Genomic DNA, 13,678 nt, shown 5'->3' with positions numbered 1-13,678 from the left:
CCCACACCTGGGGGGTTGGTTGTTTGATCGATGAATCCATTGTGGAGTTGCTCTGTGAGGCAGACACTCTGTGGGTCAATGTGTAGACTGTGGATCCGCCGCCATGTCGGGCACACAGCAGCCCATCACCCCACAGTCTCTTGTGTCACCCTTACCCCATGCCCTGGCTGCCACAGGCTATTTCCTTTCTAATGTGGCTTTTCAAGGTGTTACGTAAACGGGGCTGTAGCCTTTGGGGCGTGGCTTCCGTCACTTAGCAGGGAGCACTGTCGTCACCAGTGTCGTGTGGGTGTTTTGTCCATTTTGTTACAGAGTCACGGCTTGCTGTGTGGACGTGCCACATTCTGTGGGTCAGGCACCAGATGGGGTGCATCTGGGGTGGTTTGCGGTTTGGAGCAGTTACGAATAAAGCCTTATGTAGATGGTTTCTGTGAATGCGTATTTTTGTTCCTCTTGGGCACATACGCAGGAGTGGGTTTGCTGGGTTACTTGGCAGGTGGGTGTTGAGCTCCATTAGGAACTGCCAAGCCGGTTTTTTTTAAGATTTATTTACTTGAGGCCGACGCCACAGCTCACTAGGCTAATCCTCCGCCTGCGGCGCCGGCACCCCAGGTTCTAGTCCCGGTCGGGGTGCCGGTTCTGTCCCAGTTGCTCCTCTTCCAGTCCAGCTCTCTGCTGTGACCCAGGAAGGCAGTGGAGGATGGCCCAAGTGCTTCGGCCCTGCACCTGCATGGGAGACCAGGAGAAGCACCTGACTCCTGGCTTTGGATTGGCACAGCGCCGGCCGTAGCAGCCATTTGGGCGGGTGAACCATCAGAAGGAAGACCTTTCCCTCTCTCTCACTGCCTAACTCTGCCTGTCAAAAAAAAGATTTATTTACTTGAGAAGTAGAGTTACAGACAGAGGGAGAGAAAGAGAGGTCTTCCATCTGTTGGTCTACTCCCCAAATGGTCTCAATGGCTGGAGCTGGGCCGATCCGAAGCCAGGAGCTAGGAGCTTCCTCAAGGTCTCTTATGCAGGTGCAGGGGCCCAAGCGCTTGGGCCATCTTCTACTGCTTTCCCAGGCCATAGCAGAAAGCTAGATTGGAAGAGGAGTAGCTAGGACCTGAACCAGTGCCCATATGGGATGCCAGTGCCACAGGCAAAGGCTTAGCCCACTATGCCACAGCACTGGCCCCCAAACTGTTCTCTTGTATTCCTACCAGCCACGTAGGAGGTCCTGACCTGGTGCCAGCAGTGCTGAGAAACATCCCCGTTGTGATAGGTGTGCCTTCCGTTTCTCGGCGCTATCTTGGAGGCCGAGGGTTCCGTTGTCATTGTCATTACCTGGTGTGGTCTGGCGAGAACGTCAGCCTTACCTGCCCGAGATGGGTGTCTTTAGGTGGAGATGCGAGCCGTTCGAAGTGGAGTGTGGCGGGTTGGCCACCCTCCCGGGACTCGGGGCGGGAGACCTGCCGTGTATCGGTACCACAGCGTGCGTGGAAGGTGTCTCGCTAGCTGGACTCACTATCCCAGTTAGAACTGCCACGTGCTCGGCCAGCTCTGGAGAGCAACGCTGCCCGGCCTCTCTCACTGAGACGGCCTTCGTCATCCTCACGTGGCAAGGTGCTCACGAGACATAGTTTTTGTTTGTTTGGGGCTTTTTAAAAATTCTTCACTCATGGGTGGCCGTGATGTGTTCCCTCCCTCTTCCCAGGCTCCTAACCGGCAGCTCATGACCTACTGGTTGCAGGAGCTCCAGCAGAAGAGATGGGAGTATTGCAACAGCCTGGACGCGGCCAAGTGGGACAGCCGCTCCTCCCCAGCGGCCGGGGGCGAGTTCCCCAAGGGCCTGGTGGCCAGAGACAACACAGGTGAGCCCCGCACAGGTGAGCCCCACACGGAGGGGACTCGACCTAGCCCGTCGCCTCGGCAGTGGGTGACAACGGATTCAGAAGGAAGTTTCAGGGAGAATCCCTACCGGGCGGGCAGCTTCCCGTTGTCAGTGGTGCTGCAGGCGAGAGCCACGGTCAGGCCTGGTGGGGACCTCGGGCCCAGCAAGGCCCCTGCCCAGCAGAGCGGAGAGGTTTTATGACCGGGTCGGCACTTGCTGAGACAGGTGAACTGGGTCCTGACCCTGGCCTGCCTGCTTTCCACGGACCCGGGGATGCAGCCCTCACACCTGTGTGTCCGTTGTGGGGGGACCCTCGACGGGGACTCCGCAGTGCTTCTCGGAGCCGTTGTCCTGACTCCTGGGCGTGACTGCCCGCTCAGTTGTATCGAGTGCTCTAGCAAGAGCAGCATGGCGGGACCCGCCCCTCCACGCCCCAGGGCTCACCCCCCTCCACGCCTCAGGGCTGGGCTGTTTGGGGGGCAGGGGGAGGTGGCCCTCAGACTAGAGGAGGAGCAGGTCCAGAGAATGACGGGCTCCTAGGGCCCAGCCGCCACCCCGTGCTGGCCACATCCACCCTGTAGGCTTGACTCTGACACTTGGGTGTGGAGGGCTGGGCCTTCTGCTCGGCACATCACGGGGCTGCCACCCCTGGGAGGGGCTGCACGTGTGTGGCGGATTTGTTCCAGAAACAGACGCCTTCCCTGACTTCCCAGGTCTGCCAGCCGTGTTGCTGCTGTCACAGTGCGTTGAGCAGGTTAAGGCCCTGGCCAGCGAGAGGTCTCTGTACGTCTCACGTCATGTGCAGGGTATCCCGACCTCTCAGTGCACCGAGAACTTAGCCCCCGTTCTCTTGTCCGAGCCCCGCTGCACAGCTTCGGCGTCCGCTCACTGTTGACTGCTCACCCAGAGTTGGAGACTCGGTGTCGCTGGGCCCTGGGAGCGGCTGGAAGCCCAGTCGGGAAGCAGCAGCCTTGGGGAGGGCGCTCCTGCCTCTGGCATGGAAGGCGCTCCATGTGCCCCAGTCTCTTCTGCAGACACAGCACAGAGACGCCGCCCTGAGAGGAGGGTGGTCCTCGCCCTTATTAGCCCCATGTGAGGGGCTGGGGAAGATGTCCGGAGTCTGTGGTCACGTCTCTTCCTTTGGGCTTGAGGCTGAGATGCAGTTTGTGGCCCTCGGCAGGGACTGGTGGACTCAGCAAGCAGGCTGCAGTGATGGGCTTGGGCCTCCCCTCAGGGAGCAAGGCAGCTGTGTGAAGGCACTGGGGTCAGCACCGGGGAAGGAGTCCAGGGCACCACAGGTCACCGCTGGGCTGAGCAGAGCTGGGGTTTCCCTGAGGACGTGACAGCCAGGAAGCAGCCTGGAAGGAGAGGAAGGGAGTTGAGGCAGGAGAGTCGGAGCCTGGTGGGCAGCGTGGGCGGCAGAGCCAGGACGTTATCCCAGGAGCAGTGGTCTGAGTGCCTTTGAGATGGCTGCGCCTTTAGATTCTCCGGGTCTTAGGTGTCCTCCAGGAGCAAAGAGTGAAACTGGGCACTGGGCGCTGTTCAGCACTCAGTCGGAGGTCAAGGCGCTTACGGAGGGAGTGGAGGAACAAGGCATCCTCACCTCTGGTTTACTCATCAGAGGGCAGATTGGGGAAAGAGCGCGCGAGCGTGTTTCATTCTGTGACAGTGCTCTGAGATGTGCGTTGTCGTAAGTTTATTGGAGAGGGAGAGGGAGAGAGCCCGGCCCATTTGCTGGTTCCCCAGATGCCTGCAGCAGCCAGGACTCAGGAACTCAATTCAGATCTCGCACAAGGGTGGAGGAAGCAGTGACTTCCACCGCCTCCCAGGGTCTGTGTTGGGAAACAGGAGTCAGGAGCTGAACCCAAGCACTGAGGGGTGGGTGTGAGTGTCCTAACCACTAGGCTCACCTCCCCTTCCCTCTGAAGTTTCCAGAGCCTGCAGGTAGCACTCAGCCCCGTCCAGCCAGGCCAGGTGTGGGAAGAACTGGAGGTGAGTGTTGGCATGACTGAGTTACGGCAGACGATGAAGCTCCTCCTCCTGTCTCCTAGTTGCCTTGCTCTTTGGAACGTTCCTTGCCTGTTCATCTGTGCTCTAACAGACGTGACCCGTCAGTATCTAAAGTCAGCAAGGGGACGGCATTTCCCACCGGTAGCCCTGTGGATACCTTGGCAGGCAGCTCAGTGTGGTGGAGGGAACCCCGAGGGCCATCTTCTACAGCTTTCCCAGGCCATAGCAGAGAGCTGGATTGGAAGTGGAGCAGCCGGTCCTCGAACCAGCGCCCATTTGGGATGCTGGCACTGCAGGCGGCGGCTTCATCCACTACACCGCAGCACCAGCCCCCTGGCCTGAAGTCTTGACGTTTACTGGGTGTGGGACTCTGAGTGCACCACTTGTTCTCTGGCACAGGGGGCTGTGGCCTGGGGTGGTGGGGCTCAGACAGGACACTACTTTGTTCAGGGTAAAGATACACACATATGTATACACACACACACACACGTGTACATGGCCCTCCCTGTCTGTGTGATCCCCACCTGTGGATTCATCCAACCTTGGATCAAAAATATTGGGGAAAAACAGTTTGGTCTCTACTGAATACAGACTTTTCCTTTACCTTTACTGAACAATAAAACGTACAACTCTGTGTACAGGGTTTACAGTGTTGGATATCATAAGTAACAGAGACAGGCCGGCGCTGTGGCTCAACAGGCTAATCCTCCGCCTAGCGGCGCCAGCACACCAGGTTCTAGTCCCAGTCGGGGCGCCGGATTCTGTCCCGGTTGCCCCTCTTCCAGGCCAGCTCTCTGCTGTGGCCCGGGAGTGCAGTGGAGGATGGCCCAAGTGCTTGGGCCCTGCACCCGCATGGGAGACCAGGAGAAGCACCTGGCTCCTGGCTTCAGATCAGCACGGTGCGCCGGCCGCAGCGGCCATTGGAGGGTGAACCAACAGAAAAAGGAAGACCTTTCTCTCTGTCTCTCTCTCTCACTGTCCACTCTGCCTGTCAAAAATTAAAAAAATAAAAGAAAAAAAGAAAGCGTGGTGCAGGCTGCCTGTCAGTAGCATGCATTTTATGTAAGGGATGCAGTGTCTGCAGAGTTTGGTCCATGGTGGGGGCGGTCCTGGGACCAGCCCCCATAGGTACTGAGGGTGTGTATATGCCTGTATGCATGGGCACTGAGAGGGTATGTGCGTGTGCACATGCCTGTATGGATATTATGATAACTGTTTTCAGGGGGTCAAGATTCTGTTTGACTATAATTAGCAGGAGACCTAATAGGCGCTTAGAGGTAGTTCTCTCTGGGCAGTTCATGACTGGGGAAGCTACTCACCTGTGCCCTTTTTATATATTTGTTTATTTATTTTTAAGGATTTTTTTGTTAAGGCAGAGAGACAGAGGGACAGAGAGATCTTCTCTGCTGGCTCATTCCCAAGTGCCTGCATCTGGGGCTGGGCCAGGAGCCCACGGCTCCAGGTCTCCCATGGGTGGCAGGGGCCCGACTACTTGAGCCATCACTGCTGCCTCCCAGGGTGCACCTTGGCAGGAGCCTGGAGTTGAACCCCTGCAGGGTGTGGGTGCTCCACGGGGGTCTTCAGTGCTGTGCCGCATGTCCATTCCTGTGCCTGACTTTCTGCTCTCTGTCCTCAGAGTACACTGACTAGTTCCTACGTGTGGTGGCTGTCCCGGGAGCGGCACCTGTGTCAAAACATACGCACCATTAGCTGAGACTGTGCTTCTTGGCCATTTCAGTGCTGTAAGAAAGAAAGAGCTGAAATGAGCATTGGTTAGGGAGCTGGCATTGTCACATAACGGCCTGCTTTCTTTCTTTCTTTCTTTTTTTTTTTTTTTTTCTAAAATTCCTGTGTTCAGAGTAAGAGACCTGTTGCATGCGCGATGGGAGTTTGCAGTCTCCTACCGTCACTCAGGGTTGCAAAGTGGGTGGGTGACTGTGCGTAGTCCACCTGTCCCGCCTGCCGGCCTCTGGAAGCTGCCACGCTGAAATCTGTCGACCTCGTTCCCCAACACGAGAGCGATCTGGGGCTGCAAGACCTTGCTCTCTGTAGGACTCCCCCAGGGTTCCGGAGGACGCCGGCGCTCGTGACCACAGTGGCACCTGTTTGAACACGGAGGCGTCGCTTGCAGAAAGCCGTGACCGCACGCTTCCTCCTGCATGGCGGAGGTTAGCGCTGCCCTCCTAGCAGCCGTGTGCGCGCAGCCTGCCCTTGGAGTCCTCGGCAGTTTGTGTGACTCCTCTCTGCAGGAGGGGAACCACGGGAGGGGTGAGACTCGGCCTTGCCTCCGTAGTGCCCTTTGCTGGTGATCACCAGCGTGGTGTGGGAGAGGAACTTCGGGCACCTTGAGGACATCAGGGAACAAGGTACTCTGGAGCCCTGTGGTTGGAAGGCACTGCAGAAGCCAGGCTGAGAAGGGGCAGGGCGGGGGTGGCGTGTGTGTGGGCGGGGAAGCCGTGTGGTGGGGTTGCAGCTCTGCTCAGTGTGGGGGGAGCCTCCTGCGGCCTCGCTGAGCTCTGCAGGGGCCTCTGTGGCCTCCCATCCTGCTTCCCCGGGCCCAGAAGCCTCTCCTGCCATGTGTGCCGGTGTCTTTTTTATTTGCTCAGTCATTTTGCTGGTGTGTGTTGAGTTGGGGGTTGGGTGTGCATCTGTGAGTGAGGCAGACAGAGGTCTAGTTCTCATGATTGGTGTCTTGGCCAGCTGGCCCTGCTGGGGTGCCGGGGTGCCGGGAAGCCCATGGCCAGGGCCTCTCCTTGTCGGTGCCGAGATGCACACCGCGTCCTCACTCAGGAGGTACCTGCTCCTCACCGTGCCTGCGCAGTCTGGGGGAGGAGAGGAGGCTTTTCCAGGCTGGGCCACCTGTCTGCGGCTGCCAGCAGGGCTCGCACACTCCTGCTCGCACACGGGCACACGGCAGCCCCTGCCTGGGCTCTTTCTCCTCTCCTTGTGGGCCGGGTTTTAGGGGAACCTCCTGTCCGCAGAGGTTGCTGGTGGAGCAGCTGGGCCTAGTGAGGTGGTGATCAGAGAGCATATGAGAGGAAGGCTCCAGCAGTCCTGGTGGGAACATGTACAGCTGGCCAGTGAAGGGCTCCTGGATGGCGGTGAGCCGGAGAGGGGCCCAGGCTGTGCTGGAACCTACAGCCATGAGAACTCACAAAGCGTCCCCTCCAAGTTGCTGCTTAGGCATCGGAAAATGTCTTAACAGAACAGAGACGGGCCAGGCGCCAGCAGCCCCCAGGCTCAGACCTCCCATCCCCCCCGATGCTGCAGGGCAGGGGACCCAATCACGAACGTCCACCCGTGCTCTCTCAGTCCTTGAGGACTGGCCAGTCCTAGCTGTGATTTCCCCGAGTCAGCGTGGGACATGCACGGAGGAGGGGCTAGCAGCTTGCTTTTCATAAATTCAGTTTCAAGAGGCTTTTCAAAACCCAGACAAAAATAGCTGTTCTTCAGTGACGACAAAAACTTGTTAAGCTGGGAACTAAAAGGATACTTCAAAGAAGTTCATGGGAAAATGGATTCAAGAGCTCAGTTTATTTTATTTATTTATTTTTAAAGATTTAATTATTCATTTGAAAGTCAGAGTTACAGAGAGAGACAGGTCTTCCATCCACTGGTTCACTCCCCAATTGGCTGATGGAGCTGTGCCGATCCGAAGCCAGGAACTAGGAGCTTCCTCCAGGTCTTTCTATGTGGGAGCAGGGGCCCAAGGACTAGGGCCATCTTCTGCTGCTTTCCCAGTCCACAGCAGAGAGCTGGATTGGAAGTGGAGCAGCTGGGGCTCGAACCAGTGCCCATATGGGATGACGGCACTGCAGGTGGCAGCTTTACCCATTGTACCACAGTGCTGGCCCCTCAGTTATTTTAATGCAAAAATTTTTGAAATTTATGCAATAATTTTTTCATGAACTTTTTGAAGACCCTGCATGTACATGGATTTCAAATTTTTTAAAAGATTTATTTATTTATTTATTTGAGAGGCAGAGATACAGAGAAAGAGAGAGAGAGAGAGAAAGAGATCTTCCACCTGCTGGATCGCTCCCCAGATGGCTGCAACATGCGGAGCTGGGCTGATCGGAGCTTCTGGTCTCCCATGTGGGTGCAGGGGCCCGAGCAGTTGGGCCATCCTCCACTGCTTTCCCAGGCACATTAGCAGGAAGCTGGGTCAGAAGAGGAGCAGCCAGGACTCGAACTGGTGCCCAGGCGGGATGCCAGTGCCGCAGGCAGAGGCTCGCCCACAGTGCCACAGCGCCGGCCCCTCAAATACTTTTTGCACCAAACTGAACTTCTCAGGACCTTTTTGCAGCGCCTGCCTGTTTCTCGAGCCACAGTATCACTTTTAAAGGCTGTTTCTCCTACGTGTCCTTCCCTGGTCTCCAGCCCCCCGGCCTGTGAGCCCCTCTCAGAGGGTTTCCAGGATGGGCTGAGGGCTGCCACCAGCTCTGAGGTTTTGCTGGTGACAGTTTGGGACAGCCCCTCCCTGCCCCCAGCCCACACAGGAAGGCGAGGCTGCACTTGGCAGTCACCCCTTCTTGTGTGCACTTCCTGGCTTGGCTTAGAACTGTGGCGCTTTGCCCGCCAAGGGTCTGCAGAGCCCAGCCTGTGGGGTCTGTGCATCAGTTTTACTGCCTGTGAGCCAAAGGCGTTGGAGCCACCTCTGTGCCTGTGAGCCCGTGGGCTGACGCACGTGCTCGCAGTCAGTGCACGCCTGCCCCGTCGCAGGCCCCGTGTCCTGCTCCGAGAGGCACAGTCCCCTCTTCCGGCCCCTGCACTGTGGGTGCATTCCAGGCGCTGCTCAGGCTCCCCACACGGGCTGGGCTGCGTTCGTGGTGCTGCAGCTTCTTCCGTCTGTTTACTGGAACCCATTTTCCAAATGAAATCTTAAAGGGACCTCTTACATGGAGTTAAGAGAGGCACTGCTGTGGTTGAAGCTCGGGGGACACCCTTTCTCCTCTCCCTCAGTGGCCTCCTCAACCCCCAAGGCCCACAGACAGCTTCTGTGGTGACCGGGGGCCTGGCATTTCCTGTTTTTTAAATGTTTATTATTATTATTATTATTTTATATTTTATCTCCTTGAAAGGCAGAATGACACAGAAAAAGGAACAGAGAAAGAGAAACTGAGATCTTCTATCCACTGATTTATTCCCCAATGCCTGCGATAGCCAGGGCTGGGCCAGGCTGAAGCCAGGACCCTGGGACTCCATCCAGGTCTACCACGTGGGTGGCAGGGGCCCCAAGGCCTTGGGCCATCTTACACTGCCTTCCCGGATGCGTTAGCAGGGAGCTGGATCGGAAGCAGAGCAGCCAGGACTGTGCGGGATGTGGGCGTTGCAGACAGCGCTGTGACCTCCGGGCGCCGTGCTCACGTTCGGCCGCTTGTTCTTCAGGGCAGTCTGCCGTGCTGGTTGTTGGCTCTCAGTGCTCGGTGCTCCGTACACGGCTCGATTGGAACCACAGCAGCAAACACGTGTAGTGTTGCAGCCTCCTGCCCCTCAGCTCAGGCTTGTGACCGTTAGCAAGCCCACGATCCTCCTGTCTCCCACACGCCCTCTTGCTTGTCGTAGTTAGAACTTTTCTGTAATCCGCGTGGGCTCCCGTGGCCAGAGCCAGGTCTGCCTGAGGGATACACAGCGGTCACTCCCTCATGCCACCCGTGTACTTCCTCCGTGTGTTCTGAGAGCCTTTCCCGCACTGACCGAGGTCACGTGAGTTGCTGCCCACAAAGCGCAGGCGTCAGAAGGCGCCCCCGTTCCGGACATGGATTGGCTTCTGAGATCCTGGGCTGCCTGGAGCTCGGGGCTCTGCTCTCCTACACGGTGCTCAGCAGCCCTTGTGGGGACACGTGCCCTCGGGGACTCCCACGGTGTGCTGAGGGGTTAGACACTGACTTTCAGAGAGCGTGGTGGTTGGTGTTGCCAGAGCGGGGCTGCTTTTGTAAAAGCTGAGATTGCACACCGAATTCTCACGGAGGTTGTGTCCAGTAAAAGTACTCGTAACTGGAAACATGCTTGTCAAAACTGTTGTTTTAAAGTCACTTTTTATTGTGGGGGATTTCATACTGTTACCTAACTCCACGTGGTAGGCGATTCCACAGGGATTCTGGGACTTGGTGCTCACACCCACTGGGGTTTTGTGATTTTGAAACAAAGGCTGTGTTACTTGTAGCAAGCATTACGATGTACTTACTAAGTAACAAAATGTTGCTATTCTGAAGTAAATGCCCGCGTGCTCTCTGTGCAGGGTCTTTGTGACTGCAGAGCTGCTGTGTGGTGTGCAGGCTCACTCCTCAGTGGCAGCGTTTGCCAGTGCTCTGCTGTGCCCCGCAGGAAGCCTGGTGAATTCTGCTTTTTGCCTTTTCTACCTGACTGCTTGCCCTGGAAATTGTCCCATGCAGGGGAGTAGACTTTTTGCCACAGGTGTCCCCCACGTTTCCCCAGGGGAAATCCAGGCTCTTGTCACTCCCTCCCCCCAAACCAGGCTGCTGATCCCCGGTGGTTTGACACATGTCAGCCTTGCTGTGGGAAACACATCCACTGTGGATGAGAATGGCTTCAGAACACCAGGGCCACTTCTAGATTTTATTTTTTAGGGTTTTATTTGAGAGGCAGAGTTACAGACAGGGAGAGGGAGAGACAGAGAGAAAGGTCTTCCATCTGCTGATTCACTCCCCAAATAGCCACAACAGCCAGAACTGGGCTGATTTGAAGCCAGGAGCCAGGAGCTTCCTCCAGGTCTGCCAAGTGGGTTCAGGACCCAAGCACTTGGGCCATCCTCCACTGCTTTCCTGGGCCACAGCAGAGAGCTGGATCGGAAGAGGAGCAGCCGGGACATGAAGGGGCACCCCTATGGGAGGCTGGTGCTGGAGGAGGAGGTTTAGCCTTCAGTGCTACAGCGCCAGCCCCCAGATTGGGTTTTTATACATTAAAAATGGTCATTGCTGGTGCTGTGGCATAGCAGGTAAAGCTGCTACCTGCAGTGCCGGCATCCCATATGGGTGCTGGTTCGAGTCCCAGCTGCCCCACTTCTGATCCAGTTCTCTGCTCTGACCTGGGAAAACAATAGAAGATGACCCAAGTGCTTGGGCCCCTGCATCTACGTGGGAGACCTGGAAGAAGCTCCTGGCTCCTGACTTCGGATCAGCACAGGTCTGGCTATTGCGGCCATCTGGGGAGTGAACCAGTGGATGGAAGACCTCTCTCTCTCTCTCTCTCTCTGCCTCTGCCTCTGCCTCTGCCTCTCTGTAACTCTGCCTTTCAAATAAATAAATGTATTTTAAAAACTTAGAGGTGGTGCCATTATATAATGCGTGGTAGGTAGGTAGATGGATGAGAGTCGGTGCTTGATGTCAGGGTTCCTGTGGACGCTCTGAGTGCCTGACACTTGTCTCCCTGTCTTTCAGATATGATTTACCCGAACCCAAATGCCTCTGCGGAAACAGCGAGAAATGTCCTGGCCGTGGAGACCGCGCCGGGAGAGCTGGTGGGAGAACAAGCCGCCAACCAACCGGCCCCGGGGCACCCCAACGCCATTAACTTCTACTCCCTGAAGCAGTGGGGCAGCGAGCTCAAGTGAGTCGTTGGGAAGCAGCGTAGTTCTTGCTTTGTGAGGGTAAAACGTCGCCGTGCTCTGTTTGCAGCCTGCTTTCTCAGAGATCTACTTAGTTCCTGCCTCGTGGGGCCTGTTCTGTACCTGGCACTGTGCCAGACACGTGCACACTAGAGGCTCACTTGCTTCACTCTGCAAGGTAGGCCATGTGCGTGACACTGTACAGATCGGAGGTGCACTGAGAGAGAGTGTGGGAGGCCCCACGGTTCCCAGCTGCAGAGCTGGGCTGCCTGCCATGCGGCCCTAGCACCTCCCCCCTCCCAGAGCCCCAGGGCTGGCCCGGGTCCTATGCTCCAGGTGTCCAGGTGTCGTTCTCTGCTTGTGCCTGAGCCAGCGAGAGTGGAGGTGGGGTTGTTTTGTTTTGTTTTGCTGCGCTTTTATTTTTTTTTATTTATTTATTATTTTTGACAGGCAGAGTGGATAGTGAGAGAGAGAGAGACAGAGAGAAAGGTCTTCCTTTTTGCCATTGGTTCACCCTCCAATGGCCGTTGCGGCTGGCGCATCTCGCTGATCCGAAGCCAGGAGCCAGGTGCTTCTCCTGGTCTCCCACGCGGGTGCAGGGCCCAAGCACTTGGGCCATCCTCCACTGCCTTCCCGGGCCATAGCAGAGAGCTGGCCTGGAAGAGGGGCAACCGGGATAGAATCCGGCACCCCAACCGGGACTAGAACCCGGTGTGCCGGCGCCGCAAGGTGGAGGATTAGCCTGTGAAGCCACGGCACCGATCTTGCTGCGCTTTTAAAGAAAAACTTTATTGATAGAATTCGCCTGTTTAAAATGCACAGCTCAGTGGGTTTTAGCATATCCACAGGGTCACGCAGCCGTCACTGCAGTCAGTTCTAGAACGTTTTTCCTCATCACCCCAGAAAGATAGTCTGTGCCCAGGGACACCCCTCCCCGATTCCTCCCAGCCTCCCCGTCTCACACCGCCCTGGCCCTAGGCAACCGCTTGCCTTCCGTGTCTCAGAGTTTGACGACGCTGGACAGTGTGTGTAATAGGCCCCGAGACATAGCCTGTGTTCAGGCATTGAGCAGTATGAGCACCTCTTTGCCTTCACGGCCAGGCGGGGTCCCTCGTGTGGATCGGACGCGCCTTGCTTGTCCACTCGTCTGCTCACGGCTGTGTGGGCTGCGTGGGCTGTGTCCACCTTTTGGCCGTTGAAAGCAGTGCTGCTGCACACACTCGTGTGCCGGTTCGGCTGGGTCTGTGTGTGTCCTGCTCTGGGATGGAGGTGCCGCTGCCTGTTTGATCGGGGTGGGTGTGCAGGGGCATCTCGTGGTGGTTTGCACTTCCCTGATGACTCACGGTGTCGGGGCCTTCCCACGTGCGTGGCAGCCGATTCTGGGACTGTCTGCATCCTTGGCTCAGATTGAATTGCATTGCCTTTTCGTGTTGGGTTTCGGCTTCTCTGAGCTGAGGGGTTCTTAACTCTGGGATAATCTGTGCGGGGGCCACGGACCCTTACGCTGCAGAGGAAGGTTGGTGGGAAGGCTGTGGTGGCACTGCCTGTGGGGTCTGGAAGTGGTCAGTCCGCCCTAGGCCACGGTCTCTGGGTGTGGCGAGGGGAGGGGCTGGCTTTGCAAACTTCCCTCTCAGAAAGTGGCCTCTTCCGCGTGTTTTTCTCCCTGAGGACATGGGTTTCTGTGGACTGAATGGGCTGTGGTGGGGCCCCCAGGCCTCAGAAGACCAGCACTGGCAAGGGGGCTCGCGTGGTGGTCCCTGTCTGCCTGTCCGTCGCTGGCGGCAGCCCTGATGGGACCAGCTCAGGAGCAACACCGCCCTCAACATCTGAGCCTCAGGTGTGAGTGCAGTGCATTCCCCGGGTAGCTGTGTCTGTTCTCTTGGCCCCTGAGCCCCGGGCTCTGGCCAGGCTCTGCCTTCCTCCTCAGCCTGAAGCCTCCATGTGCGGTGTGCCCATCTGCTGGACCACCCTCCCCGTCTGCCAGAGTCCCAGCGGTCTCCTGGCATTCAGGGAAGGAGGAGGTGGGGTAGGTGAGGGGGCCGCGCCCTTCATCTCCCCATTGGGCTTCTCAGTGAAGAGAATGGCTGGAATGCTCAGGGTCGCGCAGCAGGTGCACGGCAGAGGTGGTCGTCTGAGTGTGGCTGGCGCGCCTTCCGCCTGTCGGGGAAGCATTGGTTTGCAGGCATTTGCACCCGTAGCCTCGCCTGCCTTCAGAGTGCAGCTCCGTG

General features: G+C 57.3%; 1 protein-coding gene across 1 annotated transcript in view; it reads left to right on the top strand.

Moving 5' to 3' along the window:
* The window catches only part of TBC1D2B (TBC1 domain family member 2B), a 64,457-nt gene that overhangs the window by 20,821 nt on the left and 29,958 nt on the right, over positions 1-13,678 (top strand). Inside the window, exons 2-3 of the mRNA XM_062206365.1 lie at positions 1,697-1,853; positions 11,284-11,452. Coding sequence (XP_062062349.1) covers positions 1,715-1,853; positions 11,284-11,452 — 308 coding nt within the window. The 5' untranslated portion in view covers positions 1,697-1,714. The remainder of the gene's footprint in view (positions 1-1,696; positions 1,854-11,283; positions 11,453-13,678) is intronic.

Source organism: Lepus europaeus, chromosome 11 (genome assembly GCF_033115175.1).
Source record: "Lepus europaeus isolate LE1 chromosome 11, mLepTim1.pri, whole genome shotgun sequence".
NCBI classification, from domain to species: domain Eukaryota; kingdom Metazoa; phylum Chordata; class Mammalia; order Lagomorpha; family Leporidae; genus Lepus; species Lepus europaeus.
Note: the sequence above shows the minus strand (reverse complement) of the source record. Positions and strands in the feature narration are given on the sequence as shown.